This window comes from Dysidea avara, chromosome 9, assembly GCF_963678975.1.
Source record: "Dysidea avara chromosome 9, odDysAvar1.4, whole genome shotgun sequence".
Classification (NCBI taxonomy): domain Eukaryota; kingdom Metazoa; phylum Porifera; class Demospongiae; order Dictyoceratida; family Dysideidae; genus Dysidea; species Dysidea avara.
In genome coordinates this window covers 2,117,735-2,145,489 of record NC_089280.1, presented here as the reverse complement: position 1 = coordinate 2,145,489, position 27,755 = coordinate 2,117,735, and the positions used below count along the sequence as shown (strand labels likewise).

General features: G+C 36.0%; 1 protein-coding gene across 1 annotated transcript; it reads right to left on the bottom strand.

The window, feature by feature from the left end:
• Positions 1-557: 557 nt before the first annotated feature.
• LOC136265408 (gamma-aminobutyric acid type B receptor subunit 1-like) lies at positions 558-27,755 on the bottom strand. Its single transcript, XM_066060251.1, has 15 exons — positions 27,372-27,755; positions 17,983-18,126; positions 15,970-16,140; positions 13,288-13,392; positions 13,153-13,227; positions 8,598-8,789; positions 8,291-8,542; positions 8,140-8,206; positions 6,171-6,269; positions 5,974-6,118; positions 2,988-3,123; positions 2,827-2,934; positions 2,643-2,768; positions 1,595-1,927; positions 558-999 (listed from the first exon to the last, which is right to left on the bottom strand). Exons 1-15 carry the CDS (start codon positions 27,627-27,629, stop codon positions 799-801), a joined length of 2,412 nt encoding a protein of 803 aa, XP_065916323.1. The 5' UTR covers positions 27,630-27,755; the 3' UTR covers positions 558-798.

Here is a 27,755-nt window from a genome sequence, read left to right as displayed (position 1 = left end):
GAAAATTCTGTTTAATAATTTAGAAAAAATCTATAGCAACTTGTTAAGCATTTCAGGTCGATCTGAAAGCTTGTTTGAGCTTACTTCCACCTAACCAATACTGCCTCATTGTCGCCAGGAAAAATTGAGGCTGGTTTTTGGGTGATATTTTTGTGGGCCACACCCAAATATTTGTGGTCCCTACTATACAGTACTGTTGCACTGTATGATAAACAGTAATGCATAAGATGCTATTATGTTGACAAATCAGTAAAAATTAAACCAAAAGAAACAGTTTAATAAAATTTGTATGGTTGCTATGCAGCTTGGTTGCCATGGCAAAATTCACAATGCTGACACCTGTCCAACAGGTGGAATACTGCTTTATGTGTATAGGATAATCTAAAATTGCATTAAAATAAGCTATAGATCATTTTGCAAACTTCATCCTGCTGTCTGCTGGACTAAGAGGTTCCATTGTGAGTATTTCTGGATGGCTAGTTGCCTTAAGTAGCGTATACAGTATGGATAAATACATGGATCAGGTCAGTGTTCTGCATACTCCACCTTGGACATTTTAACTAGAAGTGTGTAAGACAGTGTTTTATAAAAATTAAACATGAAATATACAAAAATTAAAGTACACAAGGTTTAACACAAACTCAAGGTTATAGCTACCTAAACTACTAGCAAGTAGAAATAAATAATAAGGATTTCTTGATTTACTGTAACTGAACACCATTTAGCGTATCAGTGTTATATGACATATTCAATGCATTCCATTTTGAGAATTGTGATTTTCAAACACAGTTGAAAATGTTACTTCAGCGAGTGCAAATTTGAAATTGAATCAAGAGATGCTTCTTGCGTATTTTCATTGTGTATTAGACAAGCATCTGAACTTCTTCTGTGGAGTTCAAAGTCTGTTAGGTCTACACTCTTCCTGCTCCAAAAAGTGTTTGCTACAGACTCATTAACTTTAATAATGAACTGGAAAGGCATTTTCTTCACTCTGTATACCTGTAAGAAATGGTGTGATCACTAACATGGTAGTTGTAATTTCACAAAGTAACTAATCACTGTTTTATACGCATGGCCCTAAGGACACTTAGTTATCCCTTTTTTCAGTTTTCCTTTTCTTGTTTTAGAAAGTGTATCTGATTGTAATTATACATGTTTACATTGTATGTATATTAGCTAATATATAATATTTAAAAGTGCTAAGGCTACACCCCTTAATGATCTACCTCCATAATAGGAAATAAAGTATTGTACCATGTCCCCCCCCCTCCCCAACTAATTCTGCTGTGTAGCTGAGTAGTGAAATCAAAATACTCTAATACAGCAGTCACAGCAGCACGTCTATTTATAGCTATGCTCTACCAAAACTTTCAATTAATTTACAAATGAAGCAGGATTAAAGTGATACAAAGTAGTTAAACAAGAGATATGGTAGCTACTGTAAGAGGGAAAATCCCTACTTGGCATTGTAGCAGTGTAGAAAACTTTGGTATTGAAAAGATGGTGAAAAACATACCAATTTAGGGATTTTCCCACATTGTTACAATGCTGAGTGGGTTCCTTCACTACTGTTTAGAGCATTTTGCAATTGTACCTTAGGAATAAACAACAAATAGATCATTGGAAACATCCACAGACAGTCACGAAGTGTAATCACCAATAATACTCCTTCTTGTTGTTCATTCAAATAAAAAATGATCACAACAACTTGACAAATAGAGGACAACAGGACAGCTAGTATTGTTGTCAGGTTGATCACAGCTGATTCAAGATGTTTATGATAAACACCAATATTTTTCTGAGTCTGATAAGTTACTAGTATACTAAACAATGCTAGTAGAACATATTCAGTGTAACAAACTCCTAAGAATATGAACTCATGATCTCCACTGCAATCTTTATATATCCCAACTGTCACAAAATCATCCTGGAGCAATAGAAAGAAATTAACAATGTTAAGCCAAGTGCATAACTGTGTGAAGATGTCTTTTCACAAACTGTGACTGGATCTGGGAAAACTAGTCTTATTGCCCATGTCAGCAGATTCGATTTTTCACCAAGAACACAAAGCTACATGAATAAACTATCGAACTTCACAATCAAAATCAGCTAGACTTGAGTGGTCTGCTTTTGCTGGATGCTTTACCTAAGCACAGTGGTGACGCAGTGTGGGGTCTTAACGGAGCTCTGGTCAGCCTTGGGATGGCTGTATGTGGCTGTACAGCTCTGTGGTGTTAATTAAAGAGATCTACTGTGAATTTCCTTTCATTTTAGCCAGTTTTGAGACCTGAATGGCTCATAACTTGGCCTAATTCATCCCTATGTCTTCCTTTTCAATTTTTTAAACAGCCTCTTGCCCTCCTTCTGGGTCCCTGCCTCCCTCCCCTTTGGAGCTCGCCTGATGCAGTCAACCATGGTTTAAAAACTATCTAAAATGGTGGGAAACTTAGCTGTTGGCTACTGGTGCTTTGGAAGGTAAGAAATTGGTATGAAACGTGTGAAAATTTAATACACATAGCTTCAACCATTGGTGAGCTACAACACACTAAATTCTTAAAACCGGCATTTCTCGACACTTTTAAATAGGTGATCAAACCGGTTTTCCCAGACTGGGTCACAATTATATTAGAAGAAAATATTACCTCATTTATAATCTCATGTCGATGTAACTTTAGTGGAAATGCTGCAACTTGGACAATTAACACTACTAAGATTGGTGCTGCTATAACTGCTGCCATCAGAAATAAATATTTATCATCCAAATGTTTCTGTACAGTATAATAATTACATACTATACTAAATAAAGATCGCTAAAGTAACACTTACTTGTTTCGTCAAAGTCCTGTTGGAAAAGATTTTGTACAGTCTCCAGATTTTAACAAACAGTGTACCAAAAGCAACTACAAAAGCTAACTTGTTAGTCCAGTTTCTTGCCTGTGTACATAAACTAGTTAAACATGCAGATTATTTTCAGTGATTTAACTTACATTACAAATTGTTGTAGTGACAAGTTCAGGCATATCATCATCTAGTTTAATAACATGTAGGAGGGTACCAACAAACCCTACAAACACTGCTACTAAAATTAGTGAATTGAGTCGGTAACTGCTTTTTCTTACAGCTCTAAAGAAACGGAATAGTTCAAGTTTTTTACTAGGTGATACACACATGCCATATATAGTATGCATCATATGTATTATTAATACAAGTACACAGAAAAATATGGAATTTTCAACTAGAGTAGGGACCATAACACATCGATAAAAAGTACTGAAACAAGCTGGAGTAGTGCGCGATATTAAATCACAGTAAAACAATAAGAAGTGTTATATCCCTACTGTGCATTTCCATTGTAGTATCTTGAGCACAGTAGGGATATATCACTTCTTATTGTTTTACTGTGATTTAATATCGTGCACTGCTCCAGGTTGTTTCAGTACTTTTTATTGATGTACTATGGTCCCTACTCTAGTTGAAAATTCCAAATTTTTCTGTGTACTTGTTTGTTAACTTTTTTTGTAAATAATTATTATGACTGGTGAACCCATGCATACTGCATCTGAAATGATGCCGCGTACCCCAATTATCATCTGAAAAGTGAAGTATCCATTACGCTTTGTTGTCAGCTATGTTAAACTTGTTACGCAGCATTTCGAATCAAGAACTGCTCGAAAAGCACCTCTGCAATTCACACATATCGAAAGAAATGGTGCCGCACGCCCCAGGTTATATCAATTATTATCATCTGAAAAGTAAAGTATCCATTATGTTTCATTATCAGCTTATGTTCAACCAGTTACACAGCAATACAAATCAAAAACTGTTTGAAAAGCGCCTCTGCTATCAAAATAGCCATTATGACAGATACGGATGATTTTCGTTATGAAGGGAAGCCATCATGTGCTATTGCCAAATCGACACTTTTAGCTGTCAGCAAAGATGAGTGGGACACAAAGGAGGACACTGGTAAGTCCATGGCGAAGGCATTACACGTACTGCGGTATGCCAAAAGGTGCCTGTCAGGCTGAAGCAACATCGAACAGTGAAAAAATCAAGCCCGTAGCCTTAGCTGTTATTGAGTACACTTGTCTGAAGGCATCAGTCAATCAGTTACTCAGTCAGTCAGTCAGTAGAAAATTCCATTAAATAAATTATTTTTAAAATTCCATAGCAACTTGTTGAAAGCATTTCGGGTTGATCTGAAAGCTTGTTTGGGCTTAGTTTTACCTAACCAATACTGCCTCATCGTTGTCTGGGAAAATTGAGGTTGTTTTTTGGATGATTTTATTTCGTGGGCCACGTCTACTCCTTTGTGGTCCCTACTATACACTACTATCGTAGTGTATGATGTACAGATTGCTTTCATAAATTAATATTGCAATCATTACATGCAGGAGTGGACAGTAATCCAAAGTGGGAGGCAAGTCATGTGGGGTGTCTTTCAGTTACAAAATGTTACCATTAACTGTACCTTAGTGTGCTTTGCACACTAGGAATAGTAGGGGGTCTGGGGGCATGCCCAAACAGGAAAATTTTGAAGTTTGAGTGCTTTGAAATTGAGTGATAAATGTGTACTTGTATTTTAGATAGACTCATGCAGTTGATTATGTATAGATACATCTGTTAATGGAGACAGATAGAACAAGTATAAGAAAAAAATAGGAATTTAAGAAATAAACAGTAGTGAAACAAGAGGTCACCTACGCCTGAAGATATACTAGGGGACATTAAATACCCATGACTAAATTAGGGATTAAATATTCTCTAGTATATCTTCAGGTATATCCCTTGTGTTTCAATACTTTTTATTTCTATGATCCCTAATCAAATTCTTATACTTGTTTGCTTGTAACATTATTGTGACTGCTGAACCCGGATTAGAAGAAAGGATGGCAGCAAGCTTATTGTTTTCATCTCCCAATAATCAATATTATTACTGAAGTAGCAAAGTGACCATCATGCTTCATTTTCAGCTATGTTCAGCCGGTTGCACAGTGTTGTATACAAATGAAGAACACTACAAGAACAATGTCTGCAATCAATCCAGGCACAATTAGCAGAAAACTTGGGAATTCCTGTCAAAAGTAGGGAAACCATCACATGGTGCTACCGCGAATCAACACCTCGTGCTGTCAGCAAAGATAAATGGGACACAAAGGAGGACACTGGTAAGTTCATGAAGCATGCATTGTATGTACTACGGTATGCCAAAAGGCACCTGTAGGGTTGAAGTGACATCAAACAATAAAAACATCAAGCTAGCTGTTTTTGAGTTACCCTTGTTTGAAGGCATTAGTTAGTCACTCACTCAGTCATTCAGTCAGTAGAAAACTCCACTAAATAATTTTGAAAAAATTTGTAGCAACTTTTTTGGAAGTATTTCATGTTGTACTAAAGGCACTTTCGGGCTTGGTTATATCAAGTGTTCATAATACACTGAGGAGAGTATCCTACTCTCATATACCCCTGTAGAAGAGCGGATCGTGAAGTTATGATGTAACAAGGTGCTGTGGTTTGTGACATACGAGCAGCTGTAAAAGTGCAAGAATCATTAGCATTTTACCACACTAGCGATGCTCAGGAATTCCCTATTTTCAAAAGACCTGGCAAGAAATGTCTATGCAGTTGCCCAAACCCATACGCTTGTAGTTCAGTAAGAAATGCTGAGAGCTTGAGTCAATTTAGCTGCTAGCAACATTGTTAGGGTCATGTTCAACTGATATTATGTTCAATTAATAACATCATTAATTATGCAAAGAGAAACAGGTGAACTCGGAATTGTAACATCACAACTTCACAATATGCCTTTCTACAGGGGTATATGAGAGTAGGATACTCTCCTCAGTGTATATATTTTATAAACTATCAACCAATACTGCCAAGGCACCATGAAGGTATTGTGAGGCTGGTTTTAGGGTGATATTTTGGCCAGAAAAGCCCAAACCTTCATGATCCCTATGCTAGATGACTTACTGGTGTTTTCTATAGTAGAGGTTAAACATGAAGAAGAAGATAGTTGATAATATTCCAATAGAAGACACAACACCAGTTATTATAAATTCTACCAAATGGCTTTCTCTAACAATTGGAACAGGAGAATCTCTGGGTACAACTCCACCTAGGGAGATGATATCAACTGATAACAGTTATATCATTATAGTTGTACATACCTTGCCAGATAAAGCTACTGTTGTTTGAGACAAATTGTAACTTGTCAGAATCATCAGTTTGTAGTAGATTGAAGATCAATATTGGCTCAGGAACACCATCTAAACCACATGCATCATGATGTTAATCATATTAGGAATTCTACAAGCTCCATAGTAGTAGGGATTGAAGAGTACTGAAACGAGGGGATGATCACCTAAAGTGCAAATCCAATACTTTTAGTGATCCCTACTATGTTGCTTGCAAAATTTCTCACACTTGTTTGTTAACTGGTCACAATACAGTTCATCATTATCAAACTTCTATATACAACCACATTAAAGGAATGAACAATGCCAGATACATTTGGTTATAATTACAACTTGCAAGGTAAACGAGCACCCATTACTGGCAAGTAAAGTAATCATTTCACTAAGTTCTGTGTTTTGTCACAGCCAAATGTAACCAGTCTGCTCACTTAGACTGTACTTTGATAATTCTTAACTTGTGACTGGGTCTGGGAAAATCAGTCTTGTCGTCCATGACAGCAGATTTGATTTTTCACCAAGAAAACAAAACTACAAGAATAAACTATCAAATTTCATTATGAAAGTCGCTGGCTGCTTTTTCCAAACAGTGACGATCTGTACAAGCTGTCTGGGGCCCTAATGGAGCTCTGGTTAGCCTAGGTATGGCTGTATGTGGCTTTACAGCTCTGTGGTGTTGAATAAAGACCTGTGTTGTAAATGTCCTTTCATTTTAGCCTGTTTGAGACCTAAATTCCCCATAACGTGGCCTAAATGCTCCATAACTTGGTCTAATCCATACCTACGCCTTCCTCTTTAACTTTTTACAAAGTTCCTTGCCTTCCTCCGTACCCCGCCTCCCACTCCTTTTGGAGCTCACCTCCTACAGTCAACCTCAGTTTAAAAACTAAATAAAATGGTAGGAAATTTAACTGTTGGCTACTGGTACAGTGGATGTAAGAAATTGGTGATATGAAAATTTGTAATTATACACGTAGCTTTATCCATTGGTGAGCTACAACATTTAACACACTGAATACTTAAAACTGCCATTTCTCAATACTTTTTAATAAGCGATAAGACTAGTTTTCCCAGACTGGGTCACATTTTGTTCTTATCTATCAGTGGTGAATCTACTGTAAAGGGGAACAGGGGTATGTGCCTTCCTTCCTCCCTCCAAAAAAGATATTCTAATGGAGCAGTCAGTCTAATATAACAGTCACTGTATGTAACATTATTTTAAATTCTCTATAGTCATTGTTCTGCTGAGTATGAAAACTTGTATCTGCAGCACCATGCAACCCACGAACACATTTAGCTACATAGCCTGTAGGAATATTTTGTACATTATTTACACTTACACTATTATCACATTTCTTAAGGCTCGTATAACTGAACTCATGACCGTTACTGATCCCTACATGCAGCTCTTGATCAATGTAGACCACTTAGAAAGCATGATTTATTGCTATTACGTATATAAGTATTTCGGTCCTGAAAGATATAAATTACTCTGCACCCCTGACTGCCTACTACTCTGATCATGGTGTGCCCCCTTACCAAACCCTGGATTTCCCCAAGCTAATATGATAGATACACATGAAACAATTGTTATGTTTAGTCATATAGTAAGATTTATTTTTAAAATGCATTGGAGGCAGTTTTTCGGGATTACTATGAAAAGCACATTTGGACTTGATTTAGCCAATTAAGCTATTATGAAGGAAAAGTTAAACTGGGTTTTTGTTGATCTTTTGGCAGGAAATGTAAAACCTCACCAAATACTGTGCTGTATCATAGACCCTTTACATGTTAATTTTCAGCAGTAACTTAAAAAATGCTTCACATTTTAAAGTACCATGGCACAGGACTTTCAGACCACTGCCGTATTAAAACTCCAAAAATTCTTGTGATTTAAAGCTTACCTATTAATTTAAAAATACGTAACTAATAATTTAACACTTACTTCGGTACTGAAATACTAGAAGAGAAGCAGGTTGGCTGGGGTTGCCATTTTCAAAAGACACATTTCCCTAAAGTAATATTTCAGATGATTAGTAATACTATGTGTTAATACTGACACAACAATACATAGTTTACACCTAAAGGTAACTAACCGATATTCCTTGAAATGACACATTAGCAACAGCTTCAGTGAACACATTTGCCATTTCAACTGAATCATAAGTGAAGTCTTCCAGTCCTCCCAACCCTCTATCTTCCAGTATTGATATGGATGAGTTTAAGGCAAGAACAATGGTCCACATTGCATCATACACATATCCAATTCTAGATCCAACATCTACATCCGTGTTAACACTATATAAAGTAGTTTTATTCTGTAGATCCTTCTTAAATTGTGACACATTCTATTAATATGATGGAATAAATAATAATCACGTACTATGATCATATAAACCTCACTTTGTTAGATACTAACATCCTTGAAGCATCATTAGTAAGCTCACTGTTATCTGCGAATGATATTGAGTGTTCCAGAGCATCTCTCATTTCTTCAGCATCACAATCAGAGTCAGTGAGATTCCACCAGTCAGGTAGGAACCATTCAGGAAGGAGCCACACAAAGTTGGGTCCAGCTAGTTTGCTCTTAACAACCTAAGAAATAATATTATCTCAAAAGTACCTGGTCGAGGAACTGAGATACATAGTGTAGTATTGAGGTGACAGTACACGTGGGGGCTGTGAATGACAGCAATTACTAGTAAACCATATACATGCAAACTGTAAAAAGGGGTTTGACCTTTAAAAGCCTGGGTGGAAAAAGCCACGAAATGGCTGCAATGATGTTTGCTGTATACCATTTTTGTAGTTTGGTAGCCATTACATGGATTTCACTTCTTTTTGTGTTTTAAATGCCCCATAGTTGACCATAAACTGGCCTTGACTCCAATTTCTTCTTATCTACAGATACAATGATGATAATGAAAGCTGAAAGAGTGTCATATTATAGACAACTAATTTTGCTGAAGATGTGTATGTGTTTTAAAGTCATCTAATAGAACACACATACTGTAGAATGCTCTAGATTCTCCATTGGTAGATCTATGAAATTATAAACTTTTACATTAAGTAGATTCAGTCTAGAATTGTCATTTATAAGGTAGAGCTGACCAGATGACAGCAGTGGATTAGGGTACGGGAAATGAGTATAAAGGACCCCGGTTCATACCCTGGACAATTCTTTTTGACAATTTTCATAATTCTCGGTGACTGTTGTAATTAAAGTATTTTGACCCCACAATTTTGCACCTTTCTCCTTAACTTCTGTAGCTGTTACTGTGATTTGTATTAAACTTTAAAAAGTATGAGCTATGATGGTTAACCTATGCACAGTCCAATTTTCAACCTATTCCCATAAGTGGTTTACCCTCTTTTAATACAAATAAATTCTACATAACTCTGCATGTGAACATCCATCATCAGATTTTCCAAACTTAATGTAAGCCAAATTTCAAGGCAATTGAGTTGTGCAATTGCTTTCATAATAGTTTTGGAAAGTGTGCAACAAAATCAAAACAAAGAAGAAATTAAACCAAACTTTGCGAGCTCATATTTCATGGACACACATGACAATCTTGTTCACATTTAGTATGTGGAAAACTGAATTGTAAAACTAATTCCATTTAGAGAAGGTGCATATGTATGTAAATATCATGTTCCGTTAATATGCCCATGGTCTAGTACACTGGCTTTCTTGGCCGTATAACATTTCATTACTTTATTAATTTTATCACTTTAGAAGCCCACATCTATTTCTTATAAGCAATTTAGTATTCATATTTGACATTAATGAGCCCTGCAAGCCCAGGTGTTAATTCCTTAGTGTGCACAGGGTGGTAATGGTTAGAGCAGGGGTGAAAGTGCTTATATATGTATAATAAACTTATAGTTTAAAATCTTCACTTGCAACAATGAAACACAAAGTGATTCACATTTATCTGATGTTATTATAGAACATGCCAACGTATCCTAAGCCTGTAGATATATTATTGCTTTGAAAGTAGTTTTATATGGGCTGTGTTGTCTTGTATATGTATTCCAGACTCAAACAGGAAAATCTACCGTATGGAGGCAGTAACAATTCACAGCCAATCACAGGTATTTATACAAGTAAATGTAATCCACACAAAACAGCCCAAGCTGTATAAAAATGGTGCAGCCTTCAAAAAGTCTAGTGAACAAAGTTGTGAAATCAAAGGTGGCAGCCATGAAATAGCTGCAATGATGCGGATGATAAATAATAGTTATACAGGCACAATGTGGAGTCTGAAATTTATAAACCTGAAGGCCTGGGCTGTAGCACATGAGCGAAGCGAGGGTGCTACTAAGGGTCTGAGGGTTTATAAATTTCATAGACTCCACATTGTGCCCGTATAACTGCTTTAGACTCTATTTCGCATTACACTCAGATTACTTACCTCATCCATGGCTGTTTCTGCTGTGGGCTTGGCAAAAGTGGATGGTTTTCTTGCAGTGATACTAGTGCCATGGCAACTGTGCGTCCTCACGTGACAAAATAATAGCGTTCGTTAAATTACTGCACATGAACAATGCATAGCGATTGGATAAACCTGGTTTTGAGCAGATGTTATATTGTGCCTGAAGGCGTGGGGTATATTAGAAAACAAGGTGGAGTATATGAGATTTATTACCCACCCAAAACAGCCTGAATAAATCTTAATAATGGTTTTGTGCTTTAATAAAATTTAGTATGATCAACATCATTGCAGCCATTTTATGGCCGCCACCTTTGATTTCACAACCTTTTCCATCCAGACTATTTGAAGGCTGCACCCTTTTTATACAGCTGGGCTGTTTTTGCATGGATTTTACTTCTTTTTGTAGTTTAAATTTATACCCAAAGCCAACCATAAACTGGCCTTTGAGGTTTGCTTTTACACAAATCATTGTTCTTCTTATCTATAGATACAATGAAGATGATATGACAAACTAGTGCTCTACCAATACAGAAAAATAGCTACCTACTGATCTGATACTAAAGCCAATTTGTACTGATATAATTTTGTGCTCAATTGTGGCTATATAAGGTTGCAATATACCTGTATTTATTTGTAATAGTGTTTTATAACAAAGTAAATTCTTTCCAAGTTAGGTATACTATTTGTCTATTTAAGATTTATCAGTGACTGTTCTATTAAAGTATCTTGATTTTTCATGCAAAACATGATACAAAGCAAATCCCACACCTTTTAGGCTAGAATACAATTTGCAGCCAAGTTTTATTAGCATAGCACTTATGATGATGACGATTGGTGCAAATAGGTCTTAATAGTAATGTACTACCCCGCTGTTCTGTAGCAAAATGGCTATAATATCAGCTTTGATTCAATGGAATAAGTACTAGAGAAGTTGTAATAGTATTGTTTTATTTGATTACTTGTGTAATGCTCTAATAGAGCACATACTTTTTGAGGATTTCTAATAGAACACACATAGAATGTTCAAGATTTTCCATTGATAGATTTATTATTAAATGCTATCCCACTAGAGACCTGTGAGAAGGCTAAAGCCTGTGAATACAGGGAGTCAGAAACATGTAACTGAAACGTTGAAGAATGTAGAAAAAAATCCCAGATCCAGTGGTGACTTGATCCCCCACAACATGCAGTCTAAGCACGCACCAGACGAGCCACAACAGCTGGGACCTGTGATCTTCTCTGCAGTCAACCTCTACTTAATCATTGACTTCTCGCTAGACCTATGAAATTATGAACTTTTACTATTGAGTAGATTTTGCTAGAATTTTCATTTATAAAGTAGAAATTAAGCAAGGTAAGTGAGGTTATCAGCTGTGATAACAGTGGCTCAGTGGTTAAGGATTCGGGTGTTCAGCATGGAAGTCCCTGGTTTTACATTTATATGCACCATGGTGACTGTTCTATTAGAGCATTTCAACCCCACGATTTACAGTTGTTTGGTTTTTGCCTTGTAACTCTATAGCTGTTAATGCAATTTCTTTTATACCACAAAAGGTTTGAGCTATGATAGTTAACCTACATGCACACTGATTTTTAAGTTATTCCCATAAGTGATTTACCTTGTAGCCATGACAACAAGATGACATTTTTAACGCAAATAATTGTCCATAGCTCTACGACTTTTAATCAGATTTGCACTAAACTTGGTATGTGTGCCACAATGCATTCGTAAAGTGTACCAAAGCTCAAGACAATTGAGTTACACATTTGCATTTTATAATGGTTTTTGTAAAGTGTGTGAAAAGAATAATCTAAGCCCCCAAACCTCCTAAATGAAGAAATAATTAAGCTGGATTTTGAAGGCTTATATTTCACGATTGTGTTAGGCAATTTGCTCAAATTTGGTATGTGGGGTACTGAAGGTGGAGGGCATTTGTAGTATAAAATGATTCCAACTTGAGAAGAGAGCATGGAGCTACACATACGTGAAAATTGTATTTTGTTTCTTTCTGTAAATATACTCACGGTGTGGTGTGCTAGCATTCTTGGCCACACAACACACTATGGTGTGTCTTGTAAAGTGAGTGGTGGGTGAGTATATAACTAGGTTTAAAGAATGGTATTCGCTAGCACAAATGGTGTTTGGTGGCACAAGGCACAAAACATTCACATTTCCTGATAGTGCATCAACTTCATGATGGATGGTATGAGACATTTGCAGTTTGCACCTATCGGTTGATTTGCAAAATCTGGTCACAATTAATGAAAGTGAAAAGTTTGCAACATTATACAATGGTTGGTTAGTTTTAGTACAGAATTTGCTATGCATCAGGTACACTGTAACTTTGTGAAGCGGCATGTGCTTTAATTGGAAACAAACTATTGGTGAAAGTGAGAGGACTCATACTTTTCTTAAGCATCACTGAACAATCACCCCTGTCAATTAACAAGCTAGTATTTTGATCACTGGGATTCAAATCAACATAAGTACACATCGTAACAACATTACATAAACTTACCTTACACCAGAAGTTAACCAGTAAGTTTACTGGTGATGGAGGTATAAATACAGACACAATTCTAGCATTGACATTCTATTAACAAAAGAAGCACTATTGTTACAAGTTAGTGTTACTACTGTGTATTTTGATCACCTTAATCTGCTGAATAGCATAATCTTCAGCTCCTTCACCAAATATCAAACTCAAAATTATCTGAACTCCAGAATTGTTCAGGTACTGTACAATATTTTCTCCAATCTTTAAAGAAAGAACAGTATGACTTTATGAGGCAAAAATGACACGCAGTGATATTGAGTTTGTTAATGTATGGACAAAAATTTTATGACATTAACATACTAGCAGCTTATTGTGGCTATAATTAGCAATCATTTTACTGTGAGTGAGACTGAAAGTGACATAATGAAATTGTACTTAACGTACACAGATATGAATTAAAGGTTGTTGCTAATCAAGATACACATAGTAATGTGTTGTGTGGCCAAGTAAGCTGGTATGCTAAACTGTGGATATATTGATAGGAAGAAAGAAAATGCGATATTCACGCTTATGTAGCTTCATGATCCCTCCTCCAATATAAATAGATTTTATACCGCAAACATCCCGCTACACCTTTGGCATACCACATACAAAATTTGAGCAAGGTTGCATTAAATACAAGCACTCAAAGTTGGATTTCTTTGTTTTTTCTTCACATGGGGGCATAGGTTATCTTTTTTACACACTTTACAAGAACTATTGTAAAAAGCCTCAATTGTCATGAAATTTGGCCTACTGTTAAGGCTAATAAAGTTTGGTACAAATCTGGCAAGATGTTCACAGAGTTATAAAGTTAAAAATGATCAATATTTGCCACTTAAGAAAATAATTTGAAAATTGGTCTGTGCATACAGTAAGTTAACCATCATAGCTCAAATTACTTGTGGTTTAAAAACAATTGCAGCGACATCTATAAAGCTACCAAGAGAAAACCAACTTGGTGTAAAACTGTGGGGTTGAAATACTCTAATAGAACGGTCAACCAAGAATTTAAAAATGTCTAAAAAAATTTGTCCTGGGTTCGAACCAGGGACCTCTATATCCATTTCCCAAACCCTTCACCACTGAACCACTGCTGTCAGCTGATTAACTTATTTAAGTTTTACCTTATAAATGAAAATTCTATGTCATAGCTAATAGTAATGTTTATTATTTTACAGGGGAATTGATTGTGTTTTATGTGTGTTCTATTCCTTAAAAAATATGCACTCTATTAAAATTAGAGCTGTACCAATACCACATTTTACATCCGATACCGATATCTGATATTTATTGCCTATTTCTGATAAGGTTTATAATGAACCGATATCATATACACAGCTGATACTTCAAAGCCAAAAAACCGAACCGATATGCATTACAGTATAACAGAGTATGTAGCATGATCACTATGGCTGAGTTAAATTACTACAATTATTATGCTTTTCAACAATCTGATCCTTTTATTCGTTGGTGCTAATGACTGTTCACAAAAGGATTTTATCCAAACTTGTCAGTGCTATTAAAGAAAAAATCAACCACCAAAAAAAACCAAAAAAGTGGTGCAACAAATCCTCAGAAAAAGAAAAAAAAATTGACCAACCTGGGATTTGAACTTAGGCCATCTCTTACTAGGTAAAAGTGGAACTTCAGAGTTTTACCATTTGACAACTATGGTATCAGAATATATGTTTTCATCTAAATGTGCGTCCCAGCAATCAAAAACTGCTTCGAAAGTGCAGATGCCATTACACTTTGCTTTCAGCTATATTTGGCCTGTTACACAGCACTACAGATCAAAAACAGTAGAAGAAGTGCCTCTGCAACAATCCAATTACCACAAAAATACAATTCGTGTGCCCTCAACTACCAATTACTGCCTCGAAAGTGCAGCGGCCATTATGCTTCGCTTTCAGCTATGTTCAGCCCATTACACAGCATTACCAGTGTTAGGATTGTCTCTGCAATCAGTCCAGTCACCACAGGAAATACGGATAATTTCTGTTTACAAACATACTGTAGGGAAGCTATGCATTGCGCTACTACGAATTGACACCTTGGGCTGTCAGCAAAAAGAAATGGGACACAAAGGAGGACAAAATTAAGTCCATGATGCGTGGATAGTATGTACTGCAGTATGCCAAAAGACGTCTCGGGACGAAGCTACATCAAACAGTGAATATATAACTTGAATGAAATATCTGTAGACTTGCAATTGAGGTACCAATATAATATCAGTATCGGTACAGCCCTAGTTAAAACATTATTTTTAACAAATAGTCAAATAGAAATAATCATCACTGTATCTGTGGATAAGAAGAAATTGGGTAAAAACAAGCCCCAAAGCTTGTATTGAAACTCAAAAAGAAGTAAAATTCATGCAAAACAGCCAAGCTGCAAAAAAGGGTGCAGCTTTCAAAAGCATAGTGAATAAAATAAAGTTATAAAATCAAAGGTGGAAAACAAGAAATGCTTAACATCATTTCAGAAATTACTTGGCTGCCACCTTTGAATCAACAACTTTTTCCACCCAGGCTTTTGAAGGTCGCATCCTTTTTTAAAAGCTTGGCTGTTTTTAACATGGATAGTAATAACAGACATGTTATGATGCTGGCTTGTTTCATGACCTAGTCATGACATAAGACATGTCATTAGTACTGGTGTACACAGAATTCAACCACTACCATCTGCAACCATGGGGAATGATCAAGTCAAATGTATGCATTACTTTGTGGTGTTTCATTAACACACATGTGTATATATATACCAACAAATGCACATAACCAGAGTCTCACATACATTCAGTGTAAATTCGTCATCGTAATACACTACTGCTACTCTTTTCCATTTGAAGTTCCTTAGAATTGCACCATATCCATCAAAGTACTGTGTTATGTCTGCTACCACCCGGTAAAATCTTGGATATTTTTCTTGATTTCCAAGCAATGGAGAGGTGGCAGCATAAGATACCTGAATGGATTAATTACATGGAATGGTTACACTAGTAGGATGCTATGTGTGGAGAAAGCTAGGAGAGAAAGAGACTAACAAAACTAATATTTCATATCTTATAATACATCGAGTTATGTACTTTTGTTGTTAATGTAAAAGTGACTGTTCTATTAGACTGTATTCTATAAGAGTACTTTAGTATTCTCTATTTACAAAGGATGGGTTGGCCACCTCCCACACATCATATTGTCATGTGGGATTGTACATCCAAACATGACACTTTGTAACATAATTGTGAAATCCTTTTGTCATATTCACAAGACGTATGCATAATGCATAATTAATTTTTAGCAGGACAGCTACAAAACGTGTGAGGAGGGCCATGGGAGCAGTGATTTATCAACATACACTTTGCACATTGGTATATCAATGCTAAGGTATCAGGAATGAATGGGTTGAGATGTTTGATGGCAAGTGATCAACCTGTATAAAATGTGTCAATAAATTCAACAATTTTCTGACACAAATAATTATATGGCATGTAGCTATGTAGTATTTGAACAAGGACAACAATGTGTTAGCTATAGGACAACAATGTGTTAGTTATAGGACAACAATGTGTTAGTTATAGGACAATAGTTATAGGATAACAATGTGTTAGCTATATTTAAAGCACCACTGTGCGTGTGTTCACTTCGTGCTGTATTAGCATCTTGATATCCCCCTCGCGCTGTATTTTTCATATGGCAGTGCTTTAAATGTTTTATTGTACTTCCTGGTCGTCTTGCTCAGAGCGATTTTGTGGATACCCGAATTGCTTCAATTTTCAGCAATCAGAAGTTATCTAATTTTGTTGTTGAAGAGCAATTTGGTAGGATTAGTTTGGCTATAGTTGTATTGTTTGACAGTGTCATGTATGTGATCCATCATACTGTCTGTGTGGGACTGTTGCTTCAATTTTCCATGTCAGACTATCAGTAATTAGACTCTATTTAGGCTGTTTTGGGTGGGTAATAAATCTCATATACTCCACCTTGTTTTCTAATATACCCCACGCCTTCAGGCACAATATAACATCTGCTCAAAACCAGGTTTATCCAATCGCTATGCATTGCTCATGTGCAGTAATTTAACGAACGCTATTATTTTGTCACATGAGGACGCACAGTTGCCATGGCACTAGTATTACCGCAAGAAAACCATCCACTTTTGCCAAGCCCACAGCAGAAACAGCCGTGGATGAGGTAAGTAATCTGACTGTAATGTGAAATAGAGTCTAAAGCAGTTATACGGGCACAATGTGGAGTCTATGAAATTTATAAACCCTCAGGTCCTTAGTAGCGCCCTCGCTTCGCTCGTGTGCCACAGCCCGGGCCTTCGGGTTTATAAATTTCATAGACTCCACATTGTGCCCGTATAACTATTACATGTTCATGTAATCTATTTCTAATCATAGAACCAACTGGTAGGATTAGTCTGGTTACTTTTAGCGATTTACAATGTCAAGCATCTGATCAATCATGCTGTCTGAGTGGGGTTGTTTTTGTAACATTCCTTTCACTGCATAACTGTACTGTGTTTTCCCAAGCTTAGCATACTATATTATCCGCATAACTGTACCATATTTTCCCAATTAGCTACATAACTGTTGTATGACTCATACAGCACAACTATGCAGCTAATTGGCACAATATGGAAAATAAAGAACATGTTTGATTCTCCCACGCAAAGTAGAATAATTAAAGACAAGCATTTTATACAGATAAACTATACTTCAACATAACTGTTTAGTTGAAATATTCTACTGTGTGTTTTGATGCATAATATGACAACAACAACAACAACAACACACAATCATACTTGTGTGATGTTTAAACGTCTCTCAGCAATTTCTCCCATTATGATACTGGCTACAGAACAAGCAGTTCCAAGGATCATTAGTTTAGTTGGTTGTGATGGATCAGTTTGTTGGATGAGGTGATACACTGGTGGAATTAATGAACACTGTGAAGATAAGATGGTAATCACAGTTATAACACATAATTTATACGAAATATTTCACTGATAGTATCATAATAGTATGGTAGTACTGTGTAGTAAGGGATCATAGAGGTTTGGGCTTCTTGCCACAAAATATATATCATCTACATATTAGCCTAACTTTTCCCTAACAACAGCTTGGCAGTATTGCATGGTTAGGCATAGCCTAGCCCATAAATATCTTCATAGTGATGCCAAACCCTTCCAACAATTTTCTAAAAGAGGCTCGTTCTACTAATTGACTAACTACTTGATTCCTTCAGCTAACTATACAGACTTGATTTCTTCACTGTTCAACTTTGCTTCATCCTGAAAGGTATGTTTTTGCCAACCGCAGCAACTGTAATGCATGTATTGATGTAATTACCTATTTGCATTCCATTTCTTTCTCCACTACTATGTAGGTGTTGATTCATGGTGATGTGCTGTGCAAGCTTCAGTGCTTTACCTTTTGTGAATTGATTGTAGAACTGCTTCTTGTACTGTTCTGTATTTGAAACACTGTGTAACTGGTGAAACATTGCTGGAAATAGCCTGATTAACAAGTAAACAGTACAACTACCAAGTAAACAGCACGACTAGCAAGTAAACAGGATGACTAACAACTAAACAGTACGACTAACAAGTAAACAGTGTTGGGCAAGTTACTTTTTAAAAGTAACTAGTTACATATTACATATTACTTGCAACTGAACTATTTAGTTACAGTTACATATTACCCATAAAATAAAGTAACTATAATAATATTACATATTATATTACTTTGTGTCCACAGCCTTAAGCTGTCACATGTGAAACTACCACCTTATCACGTGACATGAATGCATTGTTGGACAATGTGCAAATCTTGGTTATAAGTAAGAAGCTGGTAAATAAGCTTCATTCAGTAGGCTTCATTACTTCGTTGTGGCTAGGCGTTACACAGTGGATTACTAACGAGATTAGTAACTTCGTTACTTGTAGTAGTAATATTACGTAATATTAGTTTGTTACAGTAACTATATTACTTAGGTAACGTGTTACATTTGTAAGTAAAGTAACTTGAATTATATTACCTGTTTTTATAGCGTATTTCGTTATATTACTTAGTTACCAAAAGTAATAATATTATGTAACGCGTTACTCCCAACACTGAAAGTAAACAGTACGGCTAACAAGTAAACAGTATGACTAACAAGTAAACAGTACGACTAACAAGTAAACAGTACGACTAACAAGTAAACAGTACGACTAACAAGTAAACAGTACGACTAACAAGTAAACAGGACAACTGACAAGTAAACCGTACGACTAACAACTAAATAGTATGACTAATAAGTAAACAGTACGATTAACAAGTAAACAGTATGATTATAAATTAAACAGTACGACTAACACGTAAACAGTATGACTAACAAGTAAACAGTACGACTAACAAGTAAACAGCACGACTAACAAGTAAACAGTACGACTAACAAGTAAACAGGACAACTGACAAGTAAACCGTACGACTAACAACTAAACAGTATGACTAACAAGTAAACAGTACGATTAACAAGTAAACAGTATGATTATAAAGTAAACAGTATGACTAACAAGTAAACAGTAAGTAAACAGGACGACTAACAAGCATACAGTATGACTAACAAGTAAACAATACGACCAAAAAGTAAACAGTATGACCAACAAGAAAACAGTATGACTAACAAGTAAACAGTATGACTAACAAGTAAACAGTACGACTAACAAGTAAACAGCACGACTAACAAGTAAACAGTACGACTAACAAGTAAACAGTACGACTATAAGTAAACAGTACGACTAACAAGTAAACAATACAACTAGCAAGTACGTACCAGGTGTGTACTGGCTTACTGTGCATAACGTATGGGATGATATAGGGGTTTTATATAGTACTTCCTGCAACACAGAAGGAAAAATTTATAAACCATTAAGCGTTACATGACTTCTTTAATTGACCAAAGAATGTTGTTCTGTAGTTAATGTTGTTCTGTGGAACAGTAAATTACATAATTATCTTTGTGGCTAGTTAACATGCAAGAAACCATGCCATGCTCTATGCATTTGTTGCAAGAGGTAATAAATCCCCTACAGACCCTTACTGGGTTTCCTATATTTACCTCCGCACAGATTAACATGTCCTGTGTCTTTTGTTTGCTAATTCCCCCATCAGTAGTAATGCGTATGTAGTGATAGTGTTTTTTTACTTTGTACATGTCATTAGGGACCCAATGTTTTAGAAAGTGGTCTTATGGAGAAGCAGATATGGATGTGTGGCAGTTGAACTTTAACATACTTTCCTATAGGAAAACTCATGATAATGTTATCTAGTGATTGATATGAAGGCAAGAGAAGAACTACAATGGCCAGATTATTATTATTTTTATTTTATTACTAGGACCGCGTCACATACAACCAAGTACATACACCAACGTGACAGCCCCCTGGTGAGGCTATTAGGTGGTGAATGCATTATCTCCAAATCAACTCAATATGTCACAGTAGTGACAGATATAACACAATAGTGGCATCGTAACTAAAGGCCACCAGTAGCTAAGTGCCAGTACATCATTGGTGTGGTAATGGCACAGTGATGTGTACAAAGTATATGTATACAAAACATACAGGAGAGAACTATACATTATTGCAGTATTGTATGCAGCAATATATTATAGGCAACATCACCATGCAGATAAAAATTATTAGCCAATATACAGCAATGCATATCAACATCAACTAGAGCTAAGTAAGGTTCATCAGTGATGTAGCAATGGCACAGTGATGGGTGACACACTATAGTTATGCATACACAACTTTCAGGAGATAGCTACACAATGCTGTAGGCGTATGCAAGCCAGATGAACCAGATAAAGGAAGACAGCCAAGCCACTAGAGCCTAGTAGCTACGCCAGGTGAAGGCAAAAAAGATTAAGCACGTATTGAATTGCCTGACACCAACACAAAGAAAGTTCGCCATGCCAGCTGCACAAGACAAAATTGTTTACTTGTATTTTATATGTAACTGTAAGCTTATTGTAAAGAGCATGGCATGTGTTTTAATGTTTTCTTGTATTGTTTATTTACGTGAATGAATCCACTGGCAGCTGGCATGGAGACTTGAGATGTTACAAACATAAAACTTACTTGTAATCTTCTTGTTTACACAAGTGGCTTCTGGCTCTCCTGCACGGGCATCACTAATCTTCTTCGCGCAATATGTAAGTAATTAAGCAAGGGTGTGGTACTGGGCGCTATATAGAATTACACGTATGGTCAAGTCATCAGCACAAACAGGAGCGATGATTATACGTTTGTGCCTTCATTCACAGGCGAATCTATCCCCGGTTAGTTCATGTCTCTAGGCCTCGTAGTTTTCTCAAACATTAATTATTAATTAATTATTTATTTATTTAATTATTTATTTATTTATTTATGACGTAATTTTAACCGCGTTTCGTATTATTCTTAGTACTTGGTTGTATAATTATTAGCACTTTACAGTGACCAGCACTGAAGGTCTGACAGCAACATGTGCTGCAATGAAATGATGCTGATAATTGGCAACTTATAGAAAGCAAATTTGTTTAGCATATTTAATATAATTATTACAAAGATTAAAATATTTTTATCTGAGGAAGATAATACGTACTATTGAAAAGTTTAGAGAATGTTATGATAAAATTACCAGAATAGACATCATACACAATCTATGCTGTTAGGCCATATAAACTTATAACATCAGTTCCTCATCTGCACCTAGGTCACGACTTCCCTTTACTGCAAATAATGAATTTTTGTACTACCAGTGGCAGATTGTAGTTATTAAGCAGATGGCATCTGCATTATGAGTTGTGAGAGTTCAGGTATCTATCTAATTCAGGTATCTATAGTTAATAATAAAGTAATCCTCTCACCCACATTGCTATTTTGAGTATCGGCAGATGAGAAACTATAATTAACTAGTGTAACAAAATAATGTATTACTTTAAAAATGAAGTAGGGTTACACCGATAAAAAGTAGTGAAACAAGAGATGAGGGAAAATCTCTATTTGGAATTGTAGCTTTGTGAAAAAATCCCTTACTTGGTACTTTTATCGCTGGACCCTACTTCATTTTAATAATTTTTTATTGTGTTAGTTTGTTAACTTTCTTTTGTTAGAGCTAGCTATAAAATACACTTCACAGTGGTCCTTACATCACTGTGACTGCTGTAATAGAGTGCCTTGATCTCGATACTCAGCTACGCAGTAGATTAAGCTAGATGGTGTGGTACAGTACCATATTGTCTATGGAGCTAGATCATTGAGGGGCATGGCTTCAGCAAAAGGTGTCGTGAGGTGTTTTGACCATTTAAGAGGACATGGCCCATTGCAATTGTTTTATATTAGCTGCAACCTGATACTGCCAAGGACACTACAGTCCTCAGATAGTTTTGTTGCAGACATTTGTCGGAATCATAAAGACACATCCCACTCCTGAGTTTGTTGTTGTGGCATAAAATGGTGGCTGTGTGCTGCCTTGTGACTGTGGTCAGGCATTCAATGAGGCAAGCAGACTAAATTACAGGTTTTGACGATTTAAAAAAAAGCTATTTCTAGATGCCTCAGCCTGTTAGTGTTGTCTTGTTTTCAACGTTGGGTTTGATATTGAATGGAGTAAGACTACGGTATTCCCTAAAGATGGTTTTTGTTGCATATGGTTTTTCTGTGATGCTTCTGCAAGGGAAAAGGAGCACTTAACATCTGTTAATAGTCTCTGCACACTGTTGGTGAATTTCAATAGTCACCAGCTTAATGCACAGTGCCTTATAAGGATGGTTGTGAATTGCATTAATGCATTACCATGGTTTCATTAGTCATAACACTTAGCCAGTGTCTTTATAAGTGCAACTCCATAGAGCACTTTAAGATGTAGCACACTTCATCACTGCTGTACCCACGCCATTGGACAAGATTAGCTGACAGTTTTATCAACATTATACAATGGTTATTGAAGCCAATAAAATGCACCACAAATTAGATCCAATTATTGGTTTGCTGAATATGGTAATGGTAGCTACAAAAAATCAACAAAAGTGTATTTAGTCACTTTAGGGGGAACCCTACCACCATAATGTAAAAATGTCGTTATTAATTTGAATATCATTAATATCATTGGCTGCCATCTTTGATTTCACAACTTTTTTTTCATCCAGGATTATGGATTTTTAAAAAGAAAATGCAAGGGAAATATACTAGAAGATGGGCTGGTGTTATTATTATGCATAAAATACAGCTGTGCTGGTTTTAGCACTAGAATGCTCAATACATTTTACTCTCACTATTCTCTGTAGACATTTAAAATTTCTAAAGTGTCGGAATCACTGGCAAAACCTGAGTAAAGAATTTAGACAGCAGCACCACAAAGTGCATTTGCACGATAAGCTTGCTTGGCTCATGGTAAGCATTTCTCGAGGTGTTTCTATCAATTGTCCCCTTGGTACATGCCAACTAGTAATTAATTATGCATCAGACTATCAACCTGGGGTTACTAGGGAATTGGTAGGAGGGTCATTCCATGTCAAATCAACAAGGAATTTTGGGTCACCTATCGGATTTTAACGAAACTTGGTGTGTTTGTAGTACCTGTGGTGCTTATCACTCATGCAAATTTTTAGCTCCATACATTCCATAGTTTCTGATTTATGACCACAAATATTTTGAATATTTCATGAAAATTTGGTCCATCTCTAGTTACAAAATCAACTGCAATTTGTACTGTGAAAATATTTTTAAACACAATTTTCACTGATGGAAGACTGTTGATTGACCTTTCCAGTGATCCCTAAATTATGGGATATCTACTTAATTATGGTTCAAAAATACTTCATTGAAACCTTTAATCCTTTATATTTTGAAAAATGCTGCTTGAAAATTTTCAAATTCTTTTGTAAATAATGATTGGATCATAGTTAGGGACCCGTCGATTTCGCCAGCAAAATTTTTGGCATAATGGTTGGGTAAAAGTAAAGAGCAAAATGCTGGCATAATACGTGCAATTTTTGTGAAGTGGACATAAAAATTGCACAAAAGATCGAGATACTCTAATAGAACAGTCAGACACGCTAAAATATCGACAATGCATAGCTAATTGTTACAAGAACAACAAGTGACAATCGAGATACCCTAATAAAACAGTCGCACATGTTAAGCAATATTAGCTGGCTTCTTGCTTTACATGTTAGAAGTAATTTCTGATCGAGATACTCTAATAGAACAGTCACTTTAAGGCGAAACTGTAGCTTTGCACTTGGAAATATTCAATTAACAAAGATCAATGCTGAGCAAAATTACAATTCTTGAGCAAAATATGGAGCATAATAGGTGAAAAATAAAAGAATTGCTGGAAAGAAAAATAGGTAGAAAAAAAAGCAAAATAGACTGGTCCCTAATCATAGTCTATGTTTGATAAAATTTTTGTGGTAGGACCACAATGGGCTCAAGTGATATATTGAATTATGTTGTGGTATGCGGTGGAATTTGCAGGATATTATTGCTGTATTGGAGTGTACACCTCCAATAACCACTCGCAACAAGGCCATGCCAAATTTTTCTTACAGAGTAAAGGTGTCTAGGTACATTTCAACCTATATTAGTGACCACCTGTATTGAAAGACCATCTATAAGCTGTAGCTAATTTATACTTTAATTGGATCTTAATGTATAGCACCAAAGCATCAATCTTTTCTAGCAAATCCAAAAATGGTCCTTATTAGACAGGTTGACTATAAATGAGATCATCATGCATCCATAAACACATTAATGTTGTACCATCTCTTCAGTTATACCTTGTTTATTAAGTAAAATCTTGCCGTAGTGCACTTACATACGTATCCCCACTCTACACTATTCAAGTTACATACATGGCTGCATAGGTACAACAGACCTCCTCAAAAAGGTACCTTGATAGCCTCATGATCTCACTTTATAATTGTACATATGTTTTGGACCCAAGACAAGTCTGTGGTTTCTCAAAAATGAACACTTCATCAATGGTCCAGGGAATAGAAGAGTTACACTATATACAGTAGATGTATTACTTGTACCAAGAGTTTTTATATTATTAACACTTGCTTGCACTTCAATGCATGATTTATATCACTGTAATTACTAAAATTAATGGTGTTTCAAAGTATTTGTGTTTCAAAGTATTTGTGTTTCAAAGTATTTGTGTTCACGTTTTGAAGATCAGTGCAGGTAAATGTTAAATATGTGGTTAACATGTTTACTTCCTACGTGAGTATGTGTATGAATTTATGACTTGATCTTCAAGTGGTCGTGAATGTAAAGTAATGTAGTAATTAATTTTCACACATTGAGGTACAATTAATTCATGTATATGGTAAAATCCCTCCATTGCTAGGACCATAATAAAGTGCTCATATTACAGAAGCCACAGAAATATCTTGGTCTAAATGTATGTGCACCGCTAGAGTGGGAGTACAGTGTATAAACAGGTGTCCTGGTCATCAAGGTATCCAGGTATCCCTTCTGAGGAGTTCTGTTGTATGTACCTATGCAGCCAAATAAATATGGCTAAGTCCACTACAGTGGGATTCAACTTAATAAAGAAAGTATAGTGGACCCTCGCAAATCTGACCCTCTCTAATCCGGATCCTTGGATAATCCGAACGGGTCATGTAGCTAGCAAAAAAAAATCTAATTAACGCCAAGCAATAAACGCGTTTTTAGCGAGGTTAAAGAGTTGAGGATATGGCTGAAGAAAAGCAAAAACGTGTGACCTTGTCAATTGAGCAAAAGTTTACTATATTGAAAAAGATTACTAGAGGAGCAAGTTTAAGCAACATTGCTAAAGAATATGGCATTGGCAAATCAACTGTAAGTGACATTAAAAAGAATGAAGATATACTGAAGTGAAGAAGTGACTAGACTAAGTGTTATTCAAACACTTGGTATGAATGTCAAGATGAGTGCACTACCCCATCACTTTCAGTAATGCTAAGCAACTTACTCTTGACACTTACTTTCATTCAACTTAACTGCAAAAACGTATACACTGTACTGTAAAACTTGATGTATGTGAAGACCTCTTATATACTTATTTAGTCAATAAAACTTAAAACTCAGTGTTAATTGATGATTCACAAATCCGAACATTTCAGTAATCTGAACAGCCTTTGGTCCCAGGGGAGGTCGGATTTGTGAGGGTTCACTGTACTTGTGAAGAGATGGTACAACATTTACATGATGTTTATGGACACATGGTGGTCAGATCTATAATTTAAAATCATCCTGTCTAATAAGGGCCATTTTTGCAATTGCTAGAAAGGGTTGATGCTTTGGTGCTACATTAAAGAAGTATAACTTAACTGCAGCACATAGAATACAGGTGGTCACTAATACAGGTTGCAATGTACCTAGTCACCTTCACTCTGTAAAACAAACTTGTTGTTGTGAGTGGTTATTGGAGGTGTACACTCCAATACAGCAATAATATCCTGCAAATTCCACTGCATACCACAACATAATTCTTGAGCCCATTGTGGTCCCACCACAAAACTTTTATCAAACATAGATCATTATTCACAAAAAATTTCAAGCAGCATTTTTCAAAATATAAAGGATTAAAGTTTTCAATGAAGTACCTTTGAACCATAATTAAGTAGATATCCCATAATTTAGGGATCACTGGAAAGGTCAATCAACAGTCTTCCATCAGTGAAAATTGTGTTTAAAAATATTTACACCGTGCAAAGTTGCAGTCAATTTTATAACTAGAGATGGACCGAAATATTCAAAATATTTGTGGTCATAAATCAGAAACTACACGGTGTATGGAGCTAAAAATGTGCATGAGTGATAAGCACCATAGGTACTACAAACACACCAAGTTTCGTTAAAATCTGAGAGGTGACCCTAAATTCCTTGTTGATTTGACATGGAATGACCCAGGAGGATTTTGGCCCAATATGATCTGAGATTCTGCCCCATTTGACTGTTTGAAATTTTGGCACCTGTTCAACTTGCAAGCTGCATACTGTTTCCTATAGACATGCTATGTAGGCATTTGCTAGATTTTCCCCCATGGTGGAGAATTTGATTTTCAAAGTCAAACCCTGGAACAACAATCGGTACTCCTTAGCTACTATATATGCTGCTGAACAGTTAAACAAGTAACCTTGAAACAACTACCTAAATAAAATACTTACTGCGGAGTTAGCATAGTCGACGACTAGTCGATATCCTGGTAGTAGGTCACATCTCTCATTGATCTCCTCTAGAGCTAACTTCATAATGGGTATTCTGTCTATTCCATCACAATTATCAACTGGAATACTTCTAGTATCGTTATTGGCAGTACAGGGGAAAAAACCAATTATATGAATGTCGGTCGATTCATTTCTTCCACATGGAATCTCGCTATAGGCTGCACAGATGACAAGCAATACAATCAGCAGCTTAGTCATGATCCGGTCATCCGTCTATGAACACTTCAACGATCAGCACTTACTAAAACAACTGGAAGCAGTATTATCTCGAGTATTATTTCGAGTATTATACGTATTTCTCATCGGCCACGCCTACACATTTGT